The sequence below is a fragment of the Sciurus vulgaris genome (assembly GCF_902686455.1).
Source record: "Sciurus vulgaris genome assembly, chromosome: 17".
Classification (NCBI taxonomy): Eukaryota; Metazoa; Chordata; class Mammalia; order Rodentia; family Sciuridae; genus Sciurus; species Sciurus vulgaris.
The window spans coordinates 45465482-45491549 of NC_136478.1; the positions used below are offsets into that span (position 1 = coordinate 45465482).

Sequence of the window (26068 nt, forward strand, 5' to 3'; positions counted from 1 at the left end):
CACATAATGGGGGGGAGGGAAGGGTTAGAGTTAGGGTTAGGGAGGGGGGCAAGTATAGAGGAAGGAACTACTGTATAGAGGGTAAAGAGGGGTGGGAGGGGTGGGGGGAAGGGAAAAAAATAACAGAATGAATCAAACAACATTGCTCTATGTAAATTTATGATTACACAAATGGTATGCCTTTACGCCATGTACAAACAGAGAAACAACATGTATCCCATTTGTTTACAATAAAAAAAAAAGAAAGGAAAAAAAAAATAAATAAATACATCATTACATTATGTGCATCATCTTCTCCTTGATTTATTTTTGTTCAAGATCATGGTTTTAAGACCTTCCTCTATTAATGTAGATGTCATTTGTTGTAGCAAATTGTTCCAGCATGTAAGAAATTTTATTCACCCTTAATGAGAGAATTTTCCTTAATGATAGGCATTTCTGGCTTCAAGAAATCACACTGCAGCCAGTCTGAGTGGAGCAGACATGTAATCCTAGTGGCTCGGGAGGGCTGAGGCAGGAGGATTCTGAGTTCAAAGCCATCCTCAGCAAAAGTGAGGGGCTAAGCAACTCAGTGAGACCCCGTGTCTCAGTAAAATTCAAAGTAGGGCTGGGAATGTGTCTCAGTGGTGGAGTGCCCCTGAGTTCAATCCCTGGTCCCAACTTCCCACCCCCTCAAAAAACTCATACTGCAAAGAACATCTGGTTCTATTTCTAGCCATATACATATAGAAATATATTATATACATAGATTAATCACCTTTTTAGTGCATCATGAATAAAATAAACATACAGCTACTAATCCACAAATATTTAGGGGAAACTATAATATGAAAGACAGTTTAGAACCTATAAAGATATGGATATAAGGTAAGGAACAGACATTAAGAACCAAAACAAAACACTCAACAGTAGCACAGACCTAAGTATTATGTCAAGGAAGCAACAGGTATTATAAAAACTCTTTTGGAAATGAACAATAAGATACCTCTTTAAGAAAATATTTTTGGAGGCACAGGGTCCTGCTGTTGTCTAGGCTGGTCTTGAATTCTTGGGCTCAAGCATCCTCCTACCTCAGCCTCCTCCATAGCTGGGACTATAGGGCATGCTGCTATCTGGCTGACTTTAAAAGTTAAGGCCTGGCTTGGTGTGCGTGCCTGCATTATGAGCTACCTGGGAGACTCGGGCAGCGGATCACGAGTTAGAGAACAACCCAGGCAATTTAGCAAGACCCTATCTGGGGGAAAAAAGGCATATATAAAAAACAATGGAAAGAAGTGATAAAAGATGAGGAAACTAGCAGATAAAATGAGGAATGTTAACATCCAGCTGAAGAGTTCCAGAAAAAAAAAAAAAAAGTGAGAAAAGTGAATGGGAGAAAATTCAGTGGACAAATATGAGATTTCAAGAGAAATACAATTCATGATTCTTCAAAATAAAGAGATCCACTGAGTACCCTGTACAAAAGTGATTAAAAAGACTCACACCAATACACACCTCTGTCACATTTAATGAACAGGTATGAAGAGATGATCCTATATGCTTCCATGGAGAAAGAAAAGAAAATATTAAACCGTCATGGAATTTTAAGAAAACAAGGCAAGCTTGAAGACAATAACATAGAATTCTCTTAAAATTCTAATGGAACACTATTTAAACTAAAATTCTAAATCTAGAATTTTAGTCACCCAAAAGAGTTAGAATAAAGACATTTTTACAATTGTAAATGTCCCTAAATTTTACCTCAAATTAACCTATCTATTGCATTTGTTTTTTGTGATGTTAGGAGTTCAACCAGGGCCTGATGCATGCTAGGCAGGTGCTCTATCACTGGGTCACTTTTCCACTACCTAAAACCTATCATAAGGTGATAGAGGAGGATTCACCGCCCATCCCGCCCACCCCAAAAAAATCAGGGACTAAACAAAGGGGAAAAAGCTACAGGAAACCAATGACCCAAGAAAAGGAAGAGCTGAAGGAAATTCTCAAAATGATCAGGTGCTGGTTATGTATTTATCATCTTTCAATCCCTCTAGAACTTACTTTATGCTGGAATTCTGTAATGCTAAGACTCAGAGTCTACAAACATCATTTCTCAGGCTCTTATTTACTGATAACCTTAACATACTCATTCATTAACTCCATAGTGGAGAGGTCTCATAGAGGCCTTATTTTAACTAAGAAAAATTAACATCACTAGTAATGGAACACGTTGATATGTATCTCCTGAGAGGCTAAAGAACATCATTTATGTGATATTTCTCCCAAAATGTATGAGCCCAAGTTGAAGAACATTGTACAAAAAGAATGTACTTTGAACATGCCAGAATTATGAACAGGTGAAGCCTGCAGTGGTGGCTCAGGCCTGTAATCCCTGCTACTTGGGCGGCTGAGGCAGGAGGATGGCAAGTTCAGGCAGGCCTCAGCAACTTGGCCAGACCCTAAGCAACTTAATGAGACTCTGTATCAAAATAAAAACTAAAAAGGACTGGAGATGTAGCTCAGTGGTACAGAAAACAAATAATAAGGTGGTAGATTTAAACCTACATCATTTAGTAATTTAGCAAATATACAGAGAAGAGTATGTGCCTGTACTTGAATTTTTTAAAAATCGTGGATGGACACAATAGCTTTATTTTATTTTATGTGGTGCGAAGGATCAAACCCAGCGCCTCATGCACACTAGGTGAGCACACTACCACTGAGCCACAACCCTAGCCCTACTTGGACAAAAGCAGCATCTCATGACAATAACTTATTCTGAAATGTTATTTCTTGCTTTAAAAGGCATGTTCCTTTTGCATTCTAATCCACAAATACACCTATTTTAACATAAAACTCAGTTTATGATGTTTATCAGATGACTTTTTTTTTTTTTTTTTTTCCTGGTGGTGGTGTTGGAGGATAAACCCACAGGTGATCTACCACGGAGCTACATCTCTTTCCCTGTTTTAAGATTTGCTTTCAGAATAGGTCTGTGCAAAATTGCCCAGCCAAGCCTTGAGTTTGGAATCCTCCAGCCTGAAACGCCCGAGTAAGTAGGCTGAGAGACACGCACTACAGCGCCCGCCTTAATTCATAATAAATATACGTATTTTAATATAAAATTAGTTACCTTGTCTCTCTCCTCCCCGGTCAACCTTCAAATAAAATTGATGCTTTAGAAAGGTGCCCTTTTATTATCAATTTACAAATGCCTGACATGAGGTTTGAAGATTTGAAAAGATGCAATCCCAATGCCCACATTCACACCCAGTCACAAATGGGATCAACAACTCACTTTCTTTGGACTCTCCTCAACCCTGCCTGGGGGTTCGCTTGTGCACACAAGCACCCCAAAATCTGGGCTCTTTCCCATCGCTTGCTTCGTAGGTCGATCAGGGCTTCACTCTCACCCTCTGCGCTGTGCGAAGCGAGGTCTGGGCTTGGACCTCATCCCTTCTGCAGTGTGAGGGCGAGCCAGCAACTCCAGAAGTGTCTGACAACCACTATTTTTGGGGTGTGTGTGGTGGTGGGGGATGAACCCCGGCCTTGTGCATGCTCGGCAAACACTCTACTACTCAACTATATCCCCAGCCCGCCAGACGTCTCTTGGGCGCAGTCAGTGACTACATGGGCCAAGCCCGGGCTCCAAGCGCAGAGGGATCATTCCCTTGGCGCTGGCTGTGTCTTCGGCCTGGGACTACATTTCCCATAGGTCCTGAGTTTCGAAGCTACTTGCTCCGCGAACCGGTGTTACGTCGTCCTACGGTCCGACTGTGGTCGTCCTATGGCAACGCAGCTGCCTGGAATGAGTAGCACCCTAGCGCCGGGCGCGCTCCACCTCTGATCCGCTTGTCGCCGGGCTCTGTGGAGAGCAAGCCCCGCTTTCGTCCTGAGAGGACTAGGAGGGCCTGCGGTAGGGCTCTGGACTACATTTCCCTGAGACCCCGAAGGTCGACCCCACGTGCTGCGGGATTTCAGGTTCCTCTTTATGGTTTGGCGGGACAGTTGGCTTAACTGTCAGCTGCTGAAAGGCTTTTGGAATCCAGTGAACTTGGCCAGTTTGTACCCGATCGGAAGTAGGGAGAGCCTAGAGTGAGGAGTGTGGCTCCGGTCCTTTTGTGTTTGGAGCGAGCTGAAGAGAAGGAGAGGCAGAGATTATGATGGTTACTGTGTGTCTTCGTGGTGCGTGATTGTGACCTTGTGTGGTGATGACTCTGGGTTCCCAGAATGGATGTGTGACAGTGACTTCCTGACCGAGCAACACTGCGCATGAGAATGTGCAGAACCGGTGACTGTGGTTGGGACTGTGTAACTTTGTGTATGTTTCAACCCCGTATGTGCAGAAGTTGAAGGTCTGAGACCGGTGTGGGGCGCCTATGGCTTTACTGTTGCGGCTGCGACTTGTGTGACCCCTTGGGATGTTTGTGTGAGAGAGAAACAGAGACGCCCTCAGTGGGATCCAAGTGGGTTGGAGTCACTAGGGTGAGTCAAGTAGATGCTGTCCATTAACGAGTTGGTTACCGGTCGTGCTTGTATAAGGCATATAATCAGGGTCGTCTGTATTGAGGAACTGGAAGGAAGTGGAGAACTAGTCCTGGGGACTAAGCCCTTCTTTTCGGTAAGAGAAAGTTACATCTATGTTAAAAATGAGGCTGGGGCTGTAGCTCAGGGGCAGAGCGCTTGCCTCACATATGTGAGGCACTAAGTTCAACCCTTAGCACCTCATAAAAATAAATAAAATAAAGGCATGTTATCCATCTACAACTACAAAAATTTTTTAAAAAATGGATGAGGGAACAAAAATTGTAATAATTCACTACAACAAACTTAAGTATTAATTGTCTATCATGAATTAAAAATATTTAAAATGCAAGATTGAGACTTCAGGCATAGGAGGCAGGAAGAAATTAAAATCTATGTGAATGCCCAAAGTACCTTTTTATTTATTTATTTTTTGTGGTGTTGGGGATTGAACCAAGGACCGTGTGCATGAAAGCAAACACTCTACCAACCGAGCTGTCCCTAGTCCCAGAGTACTTTTGAAAATAGGGGTGTTTTCTGTTCAGTGTTAAGTTGCAGACGTGGTATAGCTGACTGTTGATTACTCTCCTAAACCTTGACTAGAATTATACTAATAAAAAATTGAAGGAAATAGTCTTCAGTAAATACAGAAAAATAAAATTACAGCCCTGTGGTAACTTGGTCTTACTGCTTTTCCAGACTCTTGATGTGTATTTAAAAAAAAATTTTTTTTCTTTTTGTATTTAGTTGTCTAAGGACCTTTATTGTATTTATTGGTACATGGTGCCGAGAATTGAACCCAGTGCCTCACACATACTAGGTAAGTGCTCTACCACTGAGCCACAACCCCAGCCCCTATCTGTATTTTTTTGTATAACATATTTGAGACCATATCGTGTTGGATGTTCTTTACTTACCTACTTTTTTTCCCATATCATTAGCTATTGTTTGCCATTGGATTTTTGAATACTTAGAATTCCAAGCTGGAATAGTTTATAATCTACCTGTGGTTTGACAGAGTATGTTGAATATTGCCTAAGCAGTTCTGGTATTTGCTGTCCACCTGCTATGACTGATCACCTTATCTTTCCTCTCCCCGTGACTGTGTATAGTTTATTTTCTTGTACGCTGGATTTTACATCAATGAACTACACTAAATTTCTTTGAAGAGCAAGCGGGGAAGCTCCAGAGAATGGGGAGAAAGGTGATGTGCTTGTGCCCAGTGAGTAAGGGGGAACTTGGAAGCGGGAAGACTTGCGTGTGAAAGTTCAGCTACTCCACGTCCAGGCCTCAGTCATCTCATGTGATTGTTCTAATAGCCTCCTTACTCATCCCCCTTGTTCCTATGTTGCACAACTAAAGTTCCCTAGGGGTTCAGGGTGTAGCTCAGTGGTAGAACACTTACCTGGCATGTGTGAAGCTCTGGGTTCTGTCCCCAGCACTGCAGGGGCCAGAGGGGAAGAAGTTTCTTCTTAACACAGCAGCCATCCTGATCCTTCCAAAATATGTCAGTTTATGCCACTCCTTAACTTAAAACTTTCCGTGGCTTCCCTGCTCCTCCAGAATAAAAACCAGTCTCGGCCCCTGCGCCCAGACGCCGCGCACGTTGGTTCCGGAGGGGCGGCGCGGGGCAGACCCGCGCGGCGCCTGGGACTCGAGCGCCTGGCCTGCGGGGCGTGGTAGGCCGCACGCAGCTGCCGTTGGCTCCGCCCGACTCCGCGACCGCGGAGAGCTAGCGCGCGCCCGAGCCCTTAGGACTGCGAGCCAGGAGGGAAGGCAGGCCGCTAGGAACGTGTGCCCGCGTTCCCGGCTCACGGGGAGGTCCCAGTCCGCATGGGAGCCCTCGGCCTGGGGTGTCCCCGCGCGTTCCGCGAGACGATGTGGGAAGTCCCCAGCCCATTTGGGAACACGCTCCCCGCGGGCCCGGCCCTCGGGACACAGGCTGTCCCCGCGCGCCCGGCCCTCGGTGTGGCGGCGTGCGCGCGCCCGAGCCCTCAATGGGGAGGTCCGCGCGCCCGAGCAGGGGCGGGCGCGGTGGCGGTTGGGCCCGGGCGGCGCGGGCGCAGGTGGCGGGGGCCGCGGCGCACGCGTCGGGCGCGCAAGGCCGGGGCGCACGGACTGAGCGCCGGGGCGGAGGAGGAGCCGGCGCGCACGGGGCGGGGCGGCGTCCGGCCCAGCCATGGCGGACGAGGGCCCGCGGAAGGGCAGCGTCTCGGCGCTCGTGTCCCGCACCAACGGCCTCACCGAGCCGGCGGCGCTGGCCAGCAGCCCCGCCAAGCCGGGGGGCGCGGGCGGCTCCAGGAAGCTGGTCATCAAGAACTTCCGAGGTGGGTGCGCGGCGGGCGAGGGCGGCGGGGCGCGCGGCCTCGCCTCGGCCTCCTGGGCGCCCGGCCGGCCCGGCCGGCCCGGCCCCGCGGCCCCCGGCCCGCCGCCCGCTGACCCGCCTCTTCCACAGACAGGCCGCGGCTGCCGGACAACTACACCCAGGACACGTGGCGGAAGCTGCACGAGGCGGTCAGGGCCATCCAGGGCAGCACGTCCATCAGGTACAACCTGGAGGAGCTGTACCAGGTGAGCGCCGCGGGCCGCCCACGCCGGCGGTGGGGCAGGGCGTCCGGCCGGCCGGCCGCGCTCGCAGCCGCAGGTGTCTTGGCCGCGCGGGGACCCGTACCGCGCCTTCCGGCCGCCGGCTGGAGGCTCGCGTTGCCTGCGGCGGCCGGCGCTGCGCCGCGCGGGTTGGCGGCTGCCCGGGCGCCTTCCGAGCCGCTCCCTGGCGTTTTGCGCTGATTCTTGGAAGTAAGGTTTGCAGACTGGTTTTGTTACTTTTAAAGTAGTGGTGTTCCATTTCTAAGTGGGAAAAAAATGAGCAGAAGCACATGTTGCCGCTTGGATACTCCACTCGCACGTTTTTCTGACGTCATGACTAAATCAGGGTCAGGTAACCCGATGTTTACTTTTTACGTGACAGTAGATCATGCAGTTATTTCTGTGAAAGGCTTGAGTTTAACATTTTTGTCTGAGCTACAAGTGAGGGCGTTATAAAAATTGTGGAAAGTACAAAAAAGAACATTTTAATCACCTGTCCCACCACAAAAAGAAAAGTATAGGTTGAGCATTCCTAATTCAAAAATCTGAAGTTTTCCAAAATCCAAGTTGTTTTGAGTAGCAGCATGCTGCCAGCAATGGAAAATGCCACACCTGCCCTCACGTTGACAGGCTGCAGTTAATACAAGGTCCAGCTGAGCAGGGTGGCACCAATCTGTGGCAATCCTAGCAGCTTGGGAGGCTGAGGCAGGAGGATCACAAGTTGGAGGCCAGCCTGGAGCACTTAGCTCGACTGGTAGCAACTTAGCAACTCGTGGTCTTCACTGATTGGCTTTCTCTCCCTGTGTGTGGCCAACATGGAAGACTATGTCTCTAATAAACCTGCTTTTCAGGTGGCTGTGCAATTCTCTCCCCAGCAGCCTGTGGAGTTCCAGGTGCACACCTGTCTGTCTTTGATCTTAGCTTTTCTCGGAGGTGCAGTAGCCTTTCACTGTGCTTCTGATTTGCATTTCCCTACTGATGCTAAACTTCTTTGTGTGTGTGTGTGTGTGTGTGTGTGGTGTTTTTGTTTTTTTGTTGTTGGGTTTTTTGTTTTGTTTTGTTTTTTGCCATTCCACGCATCATCTTGATAAAGTGTCCCTTTAGATCTCTTGGTCATGTTTTGCTGGGTTGTTTCTTTGTTATTGCAAGTGTGGGTTCAGCATTCTCAGAATACAAGTTCCACAGCAGCCTTGCACAAGCTTCCTCCCAGCCTGAGGCTTGCCCACAATCCCCTTAGCTTATCCCCTAAAAGAGCAGTGGTTGTCGCATTTGAAGTCCATCATGCCAGCTTGTTCTCGTCTGGGTTGGGCTCTTAGATCCAAGGATACTCTGCCCTACTCTAAGACCATAGAGATTTCTCTTGTGGACACTTCAGTGTTTGGGTTGATGTTTGGGCTCACGGTCTGTGTTGCATGAATTTTTGTGTGTATTGTGAGGCTAAAGCCAAATGTGGCATGTTCTGCAGGTGTCTGCTCTTGACTGGCGCTGCCTGTAGAAAGCTTGTCCTTGTCCCCTGAGTTGCCTTTGGTGCCTTGTCAGAGGCCTTTGTCTGTCAGGGAGTGGGCATGAAGACTGGGCAAGATGCAACTGGCTGTTGTGGGTCTTTGCATTTTGTGAATTTTAGTTATATATTTTCAGCTTTTCACCAAAAAGTTTGCTAAGATTTTGATTGAGGTAACATGTAATCTATAGATCAGTGTGGCATCTTAAGAGAATTGGCATCTTAACTGTCAATCATAGGGATAGCATTTTGTGTATTCATAAGGTGTTTTTTCATTTCTCTCAGAAGTTCCTAGATTCAGTGCAGGACTTTCGTCTTTTGTGAAATTTGTCCCTAATCATCTCACATTTTTGATGGTGTTACAAATAGCATTCTTAATGTTGGCTTCTGATTCTCTGTGATATAGAAATACCTTTGGGTCTTGCTGCTTTGCTGGCCTTGTATACTTCTGCTGGACTTTCTGTACCTTTGTTGTGTGCACATACTTGTGTGGCCTGTGAGCCAGTTTTGCATTCTTTTCTCTTCTGTGTCCCTGTTGTCTCCTCCCCTTGCCTCACTGCCCTGGTGGAACCTGCAGAGGCGGGCGAGTGGCATGGGAGGGGCAGCCTCCTGGTCTTGCTCTTGGTCTGGGGAACTTGCCCCTGGTGCCTGTAAGGGCCATGCTCCCAGATGACGGGGTTCCTTCTCTTCCTAGTTTCCTGAAAGTTTTTCCCACATCTGTTGAGGGATGGTAGAATTTCTGTTTCTTAATTTACTAATTACGTTAGTTAACTTTTTCCAAATATACAGCCATTCTTGTCTAATTGGGTTGCACGCTTAGTCTTGATGTGTTGTCTTTTTTTTACATGATGTAAGGTTCACTTTGCTAGCTTCTTGTTAATGTTTGTGTCTCTATTCACAGGGATACTGTGTGTTATTTTCTTGTTGTATCTTTGTCTGGTTTTGGTGTCAGAGTAATGCTGGCCTCAGCTGTTAAATGTTCTCTCCCCTCTGCCTTCTGGGCATTTGTGCAGAATGCTCGTCTCTTCCCCAGGCCCTGGAGCGGACCCCCTGGTGGAGGTGTCTTGACTTTTGATATAGTCGGTGCCTGAGTCCACCTGGCTGTTCCTGTTGCCCCTTTCTTCAGGGCCCTGGTCTTCCACAGCATCTCCTTTGCTGATACCCCACATTTCCTCTCTGCATTCAGTGTGCACCTTTCTGTATCTGCTATATCTCTGCTCGACCTGGGACATGTGGGGCTTAGTTGTGGTGGCCATTTCACTGTCCCTGCCTGCCTGCCCTGTCTTCCAGTCAATTCTGAGCTGGGTTGACTGACTGGTGTTTCCCCCACCAAGTGTTTTCTTTTCCTCCTTTCACATCTGGTCATTTTCAATTGGATGGCAGACATGAATTCTAACTGGTGTGCTGGATATTTTTATATTCCTATAAATATTCTTGACCTTTGTTCTGGACACAGTTAAATTATTTTGGAAGCTGGTCTTTCTGAGTCTGGCTTCCAGGATTTGTGTGGCTTGGCCAGAGCAGTGTTGTATTGGGGCCGATTCTCCACCCCTGCGGCCAGGCCTTCTCAATACCCTGCCGTGGCTTATCATCCGGCTGGTGGGAAGCCGCTTTCCCAGGGCTGCTGCCTGCATCTTCTGGACAGTTTTCCCTGGGCTGGGTAGTTTGCTCACCACAAGGCCAGACCCTGACCAGTACTCAGGGCCCCTGGAGATCTCCTTGCTCATCTCCAGGTCTCTGATCACACCTCTCCCCTCAGGGCCCTCATCTCGTGGGCTCACTGGGGCCTACCACGGCCTTGGAACTCCTGAGCAGGAAGCAGAGCAGTGGGAGCCATCCACCTCTCAGGTCCTGTGTTCTGTGGCCCAGAGTCCAGTGCTTTGTGTTCTCTTCCTTTTATTCCAGCAGAAGTGCTGATCCAGTCACATGCTTCTGGCCAAGTGACTGCTTTCACTCATTGCATCTTAGCCAAAAGCAAGAATCCCACCAAGTATCTAAGCACACATAGGCTTTGGTTTAATAAAATACCACATCTTCCAGCTGGGGCCGCTACTTCTGTCCAGGGCTGGTCATGTGGTCTGGGTTGCCCTGGTGTTTTTTCCTCACACCATGGAAGTCCTTTGTGTAACATCTCATAAAACAGTCACTACAGAGAGCGTCATGAGTAGCACCTCCAGGTGTCCTGGGTGTTGGTCTTGAAGCCTGAGGGCTGGGAATGCGTACCCCAAAACATCATCACCAGACGCCCTCCCATTGCAGCGTGTCCACAGTGCACCAGGCTCACACGGGGACTTGTGGCCACTGCTGGCGGTCGTCTCCTCTGCAGAAGAGCGCTGCCTCTGGTGCTCTGAAACCAGCTCCCAACTCTGGCTTAGGTGGCATAGTCTCTGCCTTGCCAGGAAGTCTTGTGTGTAAATTCCAATTCTCACCAGTTTGAAAGGTTTTGGTTTTGTGCATTGCTGGGTCCCCCTGCAGAGGTTTCTCAACTGCCCGAGCCCAGCAGAGACACAAGCCTGCAGCTGAGGCCCTGTCTCTGTGGCTGCACCCTGCTGCTGTTTCTGTCTGGTGGAGGAAGGACAGGAGACGGTCTCACATCACCTGTCCGTGTCCTTGGCCTGCGAGATCCTTTGGAGGCCTGGATCTTTTCCCTTTGCTTCTGAAGACCCTGCTGAAGAAGGCGCGCGGGATACTGCAGACTGTGCTCCCAACCTGAGGGAGGTCAGCCAAGGGCCGGTTCCGACTGGACACGAGCCTTCAGGACAGCTCTCAGTGAAGCACTGCAAAGACTGGCATGAAAAGGCCCAGAGCATGGTGGACAGATGGACACATTACCCGATGGGCCCATCTAGACAAACACGTTAATAAAGAGCACGTCCAATTTTAGGTTAAAACAAAGGAGAATGGACCATCTCCAATACCTCAGACCTAGCGGAAGGATGTCATAACCAGCCGGTCTGCGCTCAGGCTCCTCCCCTGCTGGAAGCTTGTGGAGACCCTGGAGTCGAGTCCACCTTCACTCTGGCGAGTTCACCGACTCCTCCAGGGACAGCCGTTCCCTGGGGTGTGAGCAGTGTGCCCACGCCTGCTACAGCAGCGGGTCCACCAGAAGCCGGCTGTGGTGGAGGGTGTGACATGGGTCTGTGTGTCATTGTGCCTTCATCCGTGGAGACTTCCAGCTGTAGTAGCGTCCCCCTGCTCTGCCCTCAGCTGCCCTCATGGTGTCCACACGAAAGCCCTGTGTCCTCCAGAACTGGCATGCCCAGGGGTGGATGCTGTGGAGCCCCCTGCCCTGCAGCTCACTGCTCCCACTCTGACTGAGTGCCAGTCCAGGGAGGCACTTCGTTTCTGTGGCAGTGGACACGGGGGGTGTCTAGGCAGCAGGAGGGCAGCATGTGGTGCCACAGTCTGCTTGTCATAGCTGGTGCTCAGGAGATGCTGTGGGGAAGAGGGATTTTCCTGCTGGACAGGAGAGCCACTGCATGCAACCTTCACATTGAGTCCTGCTTCTGGGTTGGTCCTTCAAGATGCCAGCAGCCACAGCACACCAGCCCAAAGCACCCACCAGAGCAGGTGCCGCCTACGTCACGAGAAGACCTTTGGAAGTCACAGTCTGAGAAAATCAGAAATCTCCGGCCGAGGGCAGACTCCTGCGCTGTGCTATACAGGGGTGCAGTGCAGGAGTCTTCCAGGATCTCTGCCAGCCAGGGTGATGAGCAGGGAGAGACAGGCCAGCTGTACAGGATGACTGGGTCATGACTCAGCACCCCAGCAAACCTCTGCTCCCTCGGGGTCTGGCTGCGCCTTGAGAGGTCCCCAGATTCTCAGTGGTAAAGTCAGAGTAAGTCCCAGCGTGCCTCGTGTGGGTAGTGTGTGTCGAGTTGGTTTTAAGATCTGGTGGTGACATCATGTCCCAGTGGGGACAGGTGTCAGGAACCTGGGCTCCAGCTCAGGAGTCGGGCACCCAGAAGTCAGTCCTGTCCAGTAGCTTTTTGTGAAGGACACGCTACGCAGCCTGTCTGGGTCCTCGTGTGTTAGGTGGTTGCAGTTTGCGGTGGCTATGTTTGTGGGAACCCCTGGTGACTGGCACTGGAGCAGAGCTTGCCAGCAGCCATGGGTTCTCAGGAAGAAGGTGATGGGAGACCTTGGCTTGAGTCACAGACATGGTGCGAAAAGGGCAGACTGAGGATGGGGAAGGGCATCAAGCAGCAAGAGTCGCGATGGATGGGAATCCTTATGTCTACCCTAAGACAGACCATAGGGAAAACAAAACGTATGGACTTTTTATTCTTTGATGGTAAATCTGCTTAAAAGAACAGATTCTGATGTTTAATTGTCACCCTGTGGTGGTTCTTATCTTACATGGTGGTGATCGCTGACTTAATGTGATTAGTACTGTGTCCCGCAGTACTAGTGTTAGGTGTTGCAATTAGCACTTAGCGCTGCTACTGTATTTTTATGACCCTTTAACCTACCTTTTTTCCCAGGAGAATATTATATTTGAGTTAGATTATTTTTCTGTTATATCTCAGTTCTTTATATCCTGTCTTTTTAAATGATTCAAAACTAGTTGGTAAAAAAAAAAAAAAAAAAAAAAAAAAACTAGTTGGTAAAAGAAAAATAATAAAATAAACACATTTCTCTTGAAAAAAAAAAAAAAAAAAAAAAAGAAAAAAACAAAACAAAAAAAAAACCAGTCCGTACAGTGGTCTGAGTCTCTGTTACCACTCTGCTCTAATCTAGCATTTTTTCTTAATTCTGCCTCTCTCTGTATTTGAGATTGCTGGTTCCCCTGCATGGAATTTTCTCACTTCCCCCACAGTTGCTTTTTGTGGATGCTGTACTTTTCCAAGAGAGGAATCCAGGGAAACACAACTGAGGTTCTGAGGTATGTGTTCAAAGTCAACTCCAGGTGAATTGATATATCTTCCTTGAAATATAGTTTTTTCCCTTATTTGTATGAACGTTTGTTTTCTTTATATAGAAACTTTCTCGCTCAACTTGCCCATGAACCCATCTCAGATCTTCTCATTCTGTTAGGATTGTGCCCAGCAGCACAGTCTTGTCCCTTACTGTCCCACTCTTTGAAAGCGTGTTGGTGGGTGCAGTGCTTTATAATGGAGCCTGAATGCATTCCCTCCAGGGAAATGGTTCAGACTCCCAGATTAGACTTGGGGTTTAAGTAGGAATGATTGTTGAGTGGGGTAAGCAGTCCCCACAAACATGTTCATTTTTCTTAATTTTTGATTTCCCTTTTTAAGAAAGCATTTTATAATATAAAAGAATAATAGAACATTTATGTATGTAATACTGGAATAGTAAGTACTGTAGAAGTCCCTTTTGTGCCCTGCCATCCCCCTCAAAGAATAACATCCAAAGAAAGTGGTTTTTTTTTAACATTTAAAAACTTTTTTGATGGACAGCATGCCTTTATTTTATTTATTTTTATGTGGTGCTAAGGATTGAACCCAGTGCCTCACACACGCTGGGCAAGTGCTGTGCCACTGAGCTACTGCCCCAGTCCCAAAGAAAGTTTTATATTCATCATTCTGTTGCTCTTAGAGTTATTTTATGACATAGCTTTAAGAGGATATTATTAGGTTTCTGTATTTGTAACTTTTAAACAGGATTAGCATATATGCATTTTTGAACACTGTAGACTCTTAAAGTTGTAAAGGAACTCAGATTTTGTTCAATCTAAGTATCTAAGATAATGGAATGGTTATGTCTTGTATTCCTAAGATGAAATACATAATGAGTTTTCAAAAGGTTATTCAGTAACTTGCTTTGTAAAGAAAAATGCCTATGATTTCATCTAATAATGAAGGTCCTTAGTATTTAGTATATATTTTAATTATGCCAAACTCCTTTTATGTGCAATAGAAGTTTTGTTTTAATTTTTGTAGATTATGTCTTCCTTTAATAGGAAAGAAGGGAAGAAAACAGCACATAAATATTAAAAGTTCATGACAAATCATAATTTGTACGTTGGATGTGTCCACTGTAAAATTTTTTTCAGCTTTGCTGTATGTTTGAAATTTTCTATAATAAAAATGGAAAGTCATGGATGAATGTTTAACAGAAAAACAAAGTAATTTGCCACACTAGAACTTGCTGTGTGTTTTTCTATGCTAGAAAAAAATTTATTTATAAAAAATAAATGTTTTAATCGTTCCTAACCCTAGCCATGGGATAGGAGAGTGTCCCATTGTATAAATGAGGGTTGTCTTCAGCCTCTGGATTATTCATGAGCATGGAGTTTCTTTGTTCTAGTCATGCTCATTTCACTCTGGTCTACTTCTGTTTCCACTCTGCTCTTGCCCATTTGACCAATATGTCTTCTCCATCCCTCAGCGTCCTTCTCCATCCCTCAGCGTCCTTCTCCATCTCCTTCATATTAAAATCGTTTGTTTGGATCTCAGCAGTATCACATGGGTTTGTCATTTCAGGAATTGGTAATGTTCAGGGACCTGGCTGTGGACTTCTCTCAGGAAAAGTAGGAGTGCTTGGCCCCTGTTCAGAGGGATTTATGTAGAGATTTGATGATAGACAACTACAGCAACCCAGTCTTACTCACTAAGGATATCGATTCCCAAATGACTTATGAATTTTGGGTGTGTCTTTCAATTGTCTGGGTGGGTGCCTACCTTCGTAGGGAATCGTTTTGTGCTTTGTAGACAAGGAAACAGGCAGGCTGCCCATTGTGGTCCCTTTATCTTCTCCATACTTTAGACCTTCATACCCCCTTGTCTTTCCTGTAGTTGCCTGTTTCCTTGAGGACTAAGGACTAGGTTTGATTCAGAAACAGCTGGAGTATATCTTTTTTTTTTTTTTTCTTGTAAACAGGACTCTCTACTCCCAAGCCTGATGTGATTTCCCTGTTGGAGCAAGGGAAAGATCCATGGATGGTTTCGAGGGACGTTATGGAAGGATGGTGCCCAGGTATGTAAGAAGTTTGAACAGGTGGGCAGGCAGTGCTTTTAACAATCAGCTGGTCAGGGAGGCAGAACCTCAGTGGTGTCTACTGAGGCATCTTCCTCAGAAGCCCAGTCAAGGGTGTGGGGAAGCATGCTGTTCATTTGTTATATTTTGTACCTTTTATATGTATGTGTAAGTATGTATATATGTCTAGATATATGCACACAAAAATACTCTTGTTTGAAATATTTTGTAATAAAAACTACCCAGCTTATGTGAGGCAACCCCCAGTACCATAAAAATAAAAAAAGCCAAAACAACTTCAGACTATTAATGAAACTAATATAGAAATATGTTGGTCAAACTGAGTAGTTGCAATGAAGCCTGCATGGTTTACAAACCTAAAATATTTTCTATTTTCTATCTGGCCCTTTAAGAAAAATTTGCCAGGCTGGGCATGTAGCTTGTCTAGCATATATGAGGTCCTGGGTTTGATTCCTAGCACCAAAAAAAAAAAAAAAAAGGAATGTTTTTGCCAATACCTATTTATTAACAGAAGAAATGTTGAAAATGATTAGATTCAGGATATTTTTAAAATGTTGAACCAATAGGATCAATGGCAGTTGGATATGTGAGCCTCCAGTAGGATGGAGAGGGTAGAGCCCTCTCCATCATTAGCACATAGTTTATAAAGCTGTAAGATTGATGAGTAATTAGGTAAATAAGTGAAATACTGAGAGGAGAAGAGGCCCAAGGACTGTGTTCTGAGGTATACTTCCAGTTAGATGTACGTTGGATTGACCAATGATGATGTTTGCCCAAGAGTGGAGTTTTTTTTTTTTTTTTAGTTTTGTATATTTTATTAATCCAAGATTGGTAGAAACAACTGTTAGAATTCCACTCAGCCTAAGAATTAGTGCCTTACAGAATTCTTTTTTTTTTTTTATTTTTTTATTTTATTGTAAACAAATGGGATACATGTTGCCTCTCTGTTTGTACATGGTGCAAAGGCATACCATTTGTGTAATCATAAATCCACATACAGTAATGTTGTTTGATTCATTCTGTTATTTTTTTCCCCTTCCCCCCACCCCTCCCACCCCTCTTTACCCTCTATACAGTACTTTCTTCCTCCATACTTGCCCCCCTCCCTAACCCTAACCCTAACACTAACCCTTCCCTCCCCCCCATTATGTGTCATCCTCCACTTATTAGCGATATCATTCGTCCCTTGTCTTTTTGAGATTAGCTTATCTCACTTAGCATGATATTCTCCAATTTCATCCATTTGCCTGCAAATGCCATAATTTTGTCATTCTTTATGGCTGAGTAATATTCCATTGTGTATATATACCACAGTTTCTTTATCCAGTCGTCAATTGAAGGGCATCTAGGTTGGTTCCATAGTCTGGCTGTTGTGAATTGAGCAGCTATGAACATTGATGTGGCTGTATCTCTGTAGTATGCTGATTTTAGATCCTTTGGGTATAGGCCAAGGAGTGGGATAGCTGGGTCAAATGGAGGGTCCATTCCAAGTTTTCTAAGGAATCTCCACACTGCTTTCCAGAGTGGCTGCACTAATTTGCAGCCCCACCAGCAATGTATGAGTGTACCTTTCTCCCCACATCCTCGCCAACACCTGTTGCTTGTATTTTTGATAATCGCCATTCTAATTGGGGTGAGATGGAATCTTAGGGTGGTTTTGATTTGCATTTAAGAGTGGAGTTTCTTGGACACAAGACTTTTCAGCGCTAAAACCAGAATAGTCTCAGGCAAACCAAAGTACTTGGTCACCCCAGATGGTATCTTTTCTTTTTTTGATACTGGGGATTGAATCCAAGGATACTTAACCCCTGAGCCACATGCCCAGTCCCATTTTAAATTTTTTTTTTTTTAAGCCAAACAAAATACACAGAACAAGAAATTTTATTATCTCCAATGCTGGTGCATAAGGAACAACAAGTTTAATTAGAGGAGGAGACAGAGGGAAACATCAGATACTGAGGTGAATTTCTGGGCAGGTTTAAAACCTTCAAAGGTTGACTGCATAATTATACATATAGTCTTTTTAAAGATAGAGGGCTTTCTTTTCACTTGACAATTTTCATCAACAGTTACAATATGAAGTTCAACAGTTGTTACAATATGAAGTTCAACAGTCTTTCACCTGTCAAGTTAAATGAAAAACAGCAAAGCAAAACTTCCCTAGTATATAAGGGTATTAGAAATAAATTGTCTTTTTTGTACTTTCATATACATTTTAATGTCTAAATTTGAAACTTTGTAAAAAGACATTAACTTTTGATTTTAAAAGTCATGACAATGGATTTTCCTGAATTATTGATCATAGCTTTATAAATGATCAGAATACATGTGCAAAATTTTTGATGCTCTTGGAAACATTTTAAGATATAGCACATGTGATACATATAATTCACTAATCCTTTTGTAAATGAATACTCAATTCATCTCACACTGCAAATTTAGCCTTTGATAACCATGACTTGGCTAGATCATGAAGTAGAATTTTGAGTTTCTCAACAGGTTTTCAGTCCAAATAACTCAAGATATCTTATGTATGTTTTTTTTTTTTTCCTCCTATAATTCCTATCAGTGGGCTTTTGTATCAGCAGTTTGTCTTGGTCATGATTTACTCTTGTAAAACCATCTTTACAGCCTAACAGAAAGATATCTTCCCCAATGGAAGGAAAATAATCTTGATCAATAACAAAGTCAGAGCCATAGGTATTTCAGGACTTTCTTGGGAAACACATTTTCAACAATCTTAAGACCGCCTTTTCTTTCATGATTCTTTTCCTTTTCACAGCTGTGCAATCACTGTCCTACTGTCCTTTATTCTGAAAAACAAAAACAACTCTTTTTTTCAAAGATCAAGTTTTTCATTGGCACAGATCTATTTGAAATGAACCCAAAGAACAGCGGAAAGTTGGGTCTTTCCTCAAGTAGTTTCCCCCTCTTATCAGCATTTAACTACTCTCTATCAATAATCTCATCACAGCCGAGTTCTTCGGTCAGATGATTGACCACCATAAGTGAAAAAAGCTCTTCGATAAAAGCTAACTGATCAAACGGGGTCTTCTCATAATGCATCTGAAACCCGCCATCCAGGGCTGCTTCTCTTGCTCGGGATGTTCTCAGAAACATCTTGTTGGCTTCTTCAAGGGCGGCGGACACTCTGCAGCCCTCCCCGCTCAGCTGCTCCTCTTCGGGATAGTCGTAGTCGTCCTCCCAGTCATCAAATTCCTCGCCCTCGTCCTCGCTCTTGAAGTCTGGGCCCGCGATCTGGCCCGGCTGATCCCCAGGGTTAGGCTGGATAGCCAGGCCGCGTTTCCACTTTGGCACCGCCATTGGCTGGGCCTCCTCCGCCTCCATTGGGCCTTCCTCCTCGAGCTGTGGCGGGGCCCCATTGCGGGAGGGGCTCAAGGATGGCTCCCGGTTCCCGCTGCCTACCTCCATCTGCGGAAGGTCACCGTGGCCAGGCATCACATCCATCCGTAGGTCATTGCTCTCTTCATATAGCTCGGATAGCTCTGCCATTTCCGACATTGTTGAAACTGCTCAGTCCTGCAAAGGGCTTTCAGCAAATTAGAAGATGCCATTTTAAATTTTGAGATAGGGTTTCACTAAGTTGCTTAGGTCCATGCTTAGGCTGGCTTTGAACTTGCAATCCTCCTGCCTTGACCTCCTGAGTCCCTGGGCTTATAGGTGTGTGCCACCTTGCCCAGCCCCAGATAGTATTTAAAAGGCAACTGAGAAGGGCTGGTGAGTAAGGCTGGCAAGTCAACTATCACATGCTGCTAGCAGAATGATAACTGGCCACTAGATTTAACAAAAGAGGGTTTGGGCCATGTTAGGATGAGTGATTTTTTTCAGTGGAGTTATGGTCAGAAGCCCGAGTGAAATGACTTTTAAGGAAAGTGGAAGAGAGTCTGAGAAATTTTACTTTTTTGGAATCTTCCTGCTCTCTCACCAAACAAAGCAGACAAACCAAATAGGAGAGCAACTAAGAGGACAAAATATAAATCCACAGAGAACGTCTATATCAAAACTAAGTGACAAATTATCCCTCTATGTCCTGTAAGAAGAATAATTGGAAATAAACTGACAGCCCAAGACCCTTTTGGTGTCTGGAACTTTGTGATGAAGTGGAAGCAAAGCAAGAGAGTATGTAACAGCTCTGAGAAGAAGATCAGAAACTTACTCCTGGAGAATTCAACAGTCCATTCTGAGAGCAGCAACTGCAACTAGAGGGATTTTGCATCTTTTTATAGGCAGGTGAGGACAGGGTAAATGCCACCTTCTAAAAGTATCTTAGCAGTCTGGGCTCCATAAGCTCTTTTTTTGACTGGGGGAAGGGCAGTGCTAGGGATTGAACACTGGGTGCTGTACTAGTGCACTACATTCCCAGCCCACCAAAGCCTTTTTTAAAATTTAAGCTAAGTTCCCATGGGGCACAGTGGTACATGCCTGAAATCCCAGAGGCATGGGAGGCTGAGACAGGAGGACCTCAAGTTCCAGACCAGCTTCAGCAATTTAGTAAGACCCTAAGCAACTTAGTGAGACTGCCTCAAAATAAAAAAAATAAAAGAAGGACTGAGGATGTAGTTCAGTGGCCAAGTCCCCCTGGGTTCAATCCCCAGTACCAAAAAAATAAAAAAAAAATTTTTTTAAGGTCTCAAGGCTGGCCTTGAACTTGTGATCCTTCTGCTTCAGCCTCCCAAGTCGCTGTGGTTATATGGATGTGCCACTGTGCTTGACTTGAGCCCCATAAACCCTTGAAATTAAACTATAGTTGCCTTTCAGAACACCTACCAAGAGAATACACTTCTGGGAGTAGAATCCAGATTGAACAGGACAGGAATAAGGGCAAAAAGAAGAAGAACTAGATAAAAGTTCAGGAGGGGAAGTAGAAGAATCGCCACTCTTTAGGATATGTTAGAGACTATACTTAGGTTTACTTCATAGAAAATCACAGAGAGGGAGCTCTAATGCCATGAAGCTACAGAAGCTATCCTGGCCTAACCCATCCTTCTAAAAGTAGCACAATGCTCCATTTCAATAGCAATTGAGTAAGAGAATTAAGATAGATTACAAACTGGGGGTCTGGTGATGCATGCCTGTAATCCCAGTGGCTCACGAGACTGAGGGAAGAGGATCGCAAGTTCAAAGCCAGCCTCAGCAATTTAGCAAGGCCCTAAGCAACTTAGTGAGCCCTTATCTGAAAATTAAAAAAGGGTTAGAGATATAGCTCAGTAGTAAAGCACCTCTGTGTTTAATCCCTAGTATCCCTCCCCCCACACCATTTTTTAAAAATGAATTACAAAAATGTATTTAGTTACCATATGATCCAGCATTATCATTTCTGGATGTATATCTTAAAGAATTGGAAAACTGTGTCTCAAAGAAATATTCATATATCTACATTCATAGAATTATTCATAGTAACTAAAAGGTGGAAGCAACCCAAATATTTAGCAATGGATGAACAGATAAACAAAATGTTGTAGATACATATAATAAAATATTAGCCTTAAAAAAGAATAAAATTCTAATTCATGCTACAACAGGGATGAAGCTTAAGGATACAATGTTGAACAAAGGAAGACAGTCTCAAAAGACAAATATGGTATGATCTCACTTATGTGAGCGTTATCTAGAGTAGTTACACTCACAGAAACTGCAGACAGAATGATACCAGAGGCTGGGTGGAGGTGGAAATGGAAAGTTGTTCAAAGAATACAGAGTTTCAGTTTTGCCAAATGAAAGAGTTCTGGAAATTGCACAACGTGAACGTACTTAACACCTTTGCATCATACTTCTAAAAAACGATTTAAGACGGTAAATTTTGTGACATTTGAAAAAAGAAAAAAGAAAACTGGAGCAGAAAAAGCCATTAATGCAAATGAAGACAGGAAAGTGGACCTCAATCCAAACATATCAATAATTACAATAAATTCAAATGGTGTAAACATACCAAATCAAAGATTTTGTGAAGGGATAAATATATAAGATCAAATTATATGCTGTCTATAAGAAACCTCAAATATTGGTCGATTAAAAGTACAAGAATAGAAAGAGGTATAGCATGCAGACACTATAAAAAAGATAGGCAAAGTTGTTATATTAACATCAAACAGATTTCAAAGAAAGAAAGATGATCACCATGATAAGGTAGGACATTCCACAGGCTGAAGAGTCAGTTCATTGAAAAGACATGGCATTCCTAAACCTTTATGTACCTAATAACAGCTTCAAGCCCAGGAAACAAAAGTGAGAGAAAGGAAAGGAGAAACAGATAAACCCACAGTGTTAACTGAAGACTTCAAATGCTTTTCTCAGTAATCAATAAAACTAGTGGATGAAAAAATCAGCAAGTAAATGGAAGAACTGAGCAACACCATCATGTGACTGAATGTAATTGACATTTATAGTACAATTTGACCAACAATATTAGAGTCCTAATTCTTCTCAAATGTATATTGAATGTTCTTCAAAGTATCATGGAGCAAATCTTAAAAATGTAAAGAACTGGGGCTCGGGTTATAGCTAAGTTGGTAGAGTGCCTGCCTTGCATGCACAAGGCCCCTGGGTTCAATCTTCAGCACTACAAAAAAAGAAAAAAAATAAAATAAAATAAAGTGAAGAACTGAAATAATACATTGTATGTTCTCTGACCATAATGGTATTAAATTAGAAATCAGTTAACAGAAGGATAAGATTAAAACCTCATGAAGTCAGTAAACGATATACTTCTGAGTAATGCATGAATTGGGCATTCATTACTTCCTTCATTCAAGGAAGAAGATTTGACGGTAAAAGACTTGGATACTTCATCAGAGAATGACAAATAAACACAAAAAAATGTGTTTGGCATCATTAGTTATTGGAGAAATATAAGTTAAAATCATGATAAAATGCCATTAAAAATAAAAAGTAACTATAAAATGGCTAAAATAAAATACTGCCAGTACCAAGTGATGGCAAGGATATCGAGCTACTGGAATGCACACATTGCAAAATAGTAGAACCAGTTTGGCAGAGTTTGGAAATTTCTTTTGAACTTAAATATTGCATAACCCAGGGAAATGAAAAACATTCTCAGGACAACCTGTACATGGACATCTGTAGCAGTTCTGTTCATGATTGCCCCAAACTGAAAACTGTTGGGCACTGTGTCATGTGGGCTGTGCCGGGATGAGGCCTGGCGGCCAGCCGGAGGTTGCTTTGATCACATCGGCATAAGGAGGTTAATTAACATCAGCACACTCAGGTGATTTATCATTGGCCGTATTCATTTAAGTCCATGCACATGTGCACAGGTGTTCCTGAGTGCTCCTGCTCGGGCCTGCTCGCTTTAACCTTTGCTGTGATAGGGCAGCTGGCTCCTCGCCTGATCTCAACTGGCATGGCCCGGCCCTCCGCCTCCTGGAGGGAATATAAGCAGCAGTAAGCAGCAGCTAGCAGAGAGAAGAAGCAGCAGTAAGAAGCAGCAGCTAGGAGAAGCAGCAGCTAGCAGAGAAAGGCAGCAGCTAGCAGAGAAGAGAAGCAGCTAGCAGTAAGAAGCAGTAGGCAGCAGCAGAAGGCAGATCGTAGAGCGGAGAACTGAGAACACACCTCTAGGTTGCACCCTTTAGTTCACAGGATGCAGGACGCACCTCTAAGAAGAAACAGATCTCTGATAAGTGTAGCAAGCCTGTCTTTCTCTAAAACTTCCAAGCCAAGTTTCTCTTCCCCTAAGCAAAGTTTCTCTTCCTCTAAGCAAAGTCTTATCTTTCTCTCAAAGTCTCTCTTCCTCTATAAATTAGTGAATATAGGAAAGTAGTTTATTTTCAGTCCACCTCTGATAAATACCCGCACAGTTGTTGCTGTGGGTGGCGACAGAAAACAACCCAGATGTCCTTGAACAAGTGCATGGCACATCCATTCAATGGGATGTCATTCATCATTAAAAAGAAATAAGCCATCAACATCTGCATAGAAGCAAGCCATATTCACAGATGGATCTGTGGATCCATTATACTGAAGGGGAACAAATCTGTGAAGATTATATACTATATGATTCCATTTATATTGCAATCTAGAAATGAAAAAAATTATAGTGATGGAGAAAAGATCAGTTGTTTACCAGGAGTTAGGAACAAGGAAAGGGAGTGACTGTAAAGGGATGACATGAAGCAGTTTATTGGTTGATGGAACTATTTTGAATAATGGTGGTTACATGAATCTCCACATGTATCAAAATTCATACCATGGCACTGGAAAGCTTTGTGTGTGTGTGTGTGTGTGTGGTATTGGGGATTGAACCAAGGGCATTGTACAGTGAGCTACATCCTCAGCCTCCATTTTTTTTTTTTTTTTTTAATTTTGAGACAAAGTCTCACTCAAGTTTCTCAGGCTGGGAACTGAAGATATAGCTCAGTTGGTAGAGTGCTTTCCTTGCAAGCACAAGGCCCTGGGTTCTATCCCCAGCACTGCCAGAAAAATAAAAAAAGTTTCTTGAGCTAACCTTCAACTTGGGTCTCTCTGCCACAGCCTTCCATTGGCTGTGATTACTTGCATGTCCCAACATACCTAGCAGATTCCTGTTAATTTTAAAAAATTAAACAATAGAAAAATATCATGGTTGAACTTTGTACAAAATTATAAGGTTAAAGAGAATGAAGAACAAAATGACATTCCTATAGCTAATGAACAGCACATAGCAAGTCATAATGTTTCAAAACTAGCTAAAGAGGGCTGGGGATATAGCTCAGTTGGTAGAGTGCTTGCCTCGTAAGCACACGGCCCTGAGTTCAATCCCCAGCACCGAAAAAAAAAAAAAAAAAAAAAAAAAAAGAAAAACAAACAAATAAAACTAGCTAAAGACCAGGCATAGGGGCAAATAGGAAGAAAAGACCAAGAGGACAACAGGTATTAGCAAATATATTAGGGTAGAGAAGATTATTAGATAAAAAATTCTGAACTTGACTAAATATGAAAAGATACATTCCAAAATAGAGAATGAGTAAGATACATAAGGTTGTGTGTATATGAATTATATATATTATATATATAAATTGTATATATAATTATGTAAATTATATATATCTATAAAAGATATGGCCTGAGATTGTGGCTCAGAGGTAGAGTGCTTGCCTAGCATGTGTGAGGCACTGGGTTCGACTGTGAGCACCATATATAAAAAAAATGAATAAAATGAAGGTCTATGAACATCTAAAAAAATTAAAAGATATGTATGTGTGCACATTCAAGTGTTTATGTGTTCTTAAATATAAATGAGAAAACTGAGGCCAAACACTGATTATTGTCAAAATATACTAAGTGCTGTGTATCTGTAACAAATGATGTTGTATTTTTTTTAAGCCTTAAAAATTAAACTGTGGGTGATAGAAAGGAAGAGACTTTCCTTTGGCTATATTTTGTAGATTTGAGATGAACTATGTAAATATCTTATGCAATTACAAAACAAAATTAAATTTAGGAAAATCCCTAAAACCAAAATAGAAATGCAGTGCTTCCATTTAAATATGTATCCAGTGGTTATATATCCTTAAATTTGTAAGAAACCACAAATAAAACCCTTACACTATTTTATCATATTAAGTGGTAGCAGTGCTATATTGTTCTGAGAATGTTATGTGTTACTGGGGGATAAAAAGAAATGAGCAATTTAGTTGGAATCTTTTGGTACCTGAGACTCAGTACATACAGACAAAGGAAATACAGATCAATAACATTAAGTAAAAATTCTATAGTCCTTAATATGAATTGGAAGTATATTATTTTGAACTCAAGCTCTATTTTATCTTTCACTATATATTGTACAGGTTAAGAGATTTAGAGATATTATTTAGTCTCATATATAGACCTCATCTAGATCCTAATTTAAACAAACAGAAAAATACACATATATAATTATGCATTTGGGGAAACAGGAAGACTAATTGGTATTTGATGTTAAGTAGTCTGTGAATTTTTTTTTTTTTTTTTTTTTTTTTTTTCAGTGCTGGGGATTGAACCCAGGGCCCTGTGCTTGTAAGGCAAGCACTTTACCAACTGAGCTATCTCCCCAGCCCTGTCTGTGAATATTTAGATATGATTATTATTATACTTTTGCAAAAAGTTCTTATCTTCAAGATTCATGCTGAAATATTTACAGATGAAATATGATGCCTGGAATTTGCTTTAGTATAATCTGTGGAGTTTGCTATGATGAGTGGATGGATATGATTGTCCTCAACTGGGTGCGGTGGCACAAGCCTATAATCTCAGCAGCTCTGGAGACTGAGGCAGGATGATGGAGAGTTCAAAGCCAGCCTCAGCAAAAGCAAGGCTCTAGACAACTCAGTAAGACCTTGTCTTTAAAAAAAGATTGTCCTTAAGTTGATAATTGTTGAAGCTCAGTGAGTGTTACATTGGTTTTTCCTCCTTTCTTTTCTGTGGTGAACTATTTTAAATCTGAAAAAAAAAAAAAAAAAAACAACTAGGAACTCAGCGAGGCAATGTGTGAATGGTGAGGAGAGATAACTGGTGTTAACTTTA

The 26068-nt window shown here is 43.5% G+C and overlaps 2 protein-coding genes and 1 long non-coding RNA gene across 19 annotated transcripts in view; 2 read left to right on the top strand and 1 right to left on the bottom strand.

Annotated features, from left to right (window-relative positions):
• Positions 1-3803: 3803 nt before the first annotated feature.
• Positions 3804-26068, top strand: part of LOC306648064 — a 29561-nt gene continuing 7296 nt past the window's right edge. The window contains exons 1-5 of one of the 13 annotated variants that reach the window (XR_013760260.1): positions 3804-3960; positions 13410-13475; positions 15434-15529; positions 19509-19801; positions 25686-25873. This is a non-coding gene — a long non-coding RNA (uncharacterized lncRNA). Of the gene's footprint in view, positions 3961-13409; positions 13476-15433; positions 15534-19508; positions 19802-21093; positions 21113-21361; positions 22270-22323; positions 22682-25685; positions 25874-26068 lie in introns of those variants that run through there. The other 12 variants (XR_013760261.1, XR_013760262.1, XR_013760263.1 and 9 more) reach the window with 12 other exon arrangements.
• On the top strand, positions 6665-11558 carry LOC306647578 (cullin-4A-like). Of its 5 annotated transcripts, none has more exons than XM_079117061.1 (3): positions 6665-6830; positions 6959-7074; positions 11253-11558. In XM_079117061.1, the coding sequence occupies exons 1-3, from the start codon at positions 6683-6685 to the stop codon at positions 11301-11303; spliced, it is 315 nt and encodes a 104-aa protein (XP_078973187.1). In that variant the 5' UTR covers positions 6665-6682; the 3' UTR covers positions 11304-11558. The 5 variants fall into 5 exon arrangements, with proteins under 5 accessions (XP_078973187.1, XP_078973190.1, XP_078973186.1 ...); XM_079117064.1 differs by having other exon boundaries at positions 6963-7074; positions 11253-11272; XM_079117060.1 differs by lacking the exon at positions 11253-11558 and adding an exon at positions 10350-10709.
• On the bottom strand, positions 18051-19116 carry LOC306648063 (EP300-interacting inhibitor of differentiation 1-like). The gene has a single exon (XM_079117763.1). It carries the CDS (start codon positions 19070-19072, stop codon positions 18497-18499), a length of 576 nt encoding a protein of 191 aa, XP_078973889.1. The 5' UTR covers positions 19073-19116; the 3' UTR covers positions 18051-18496.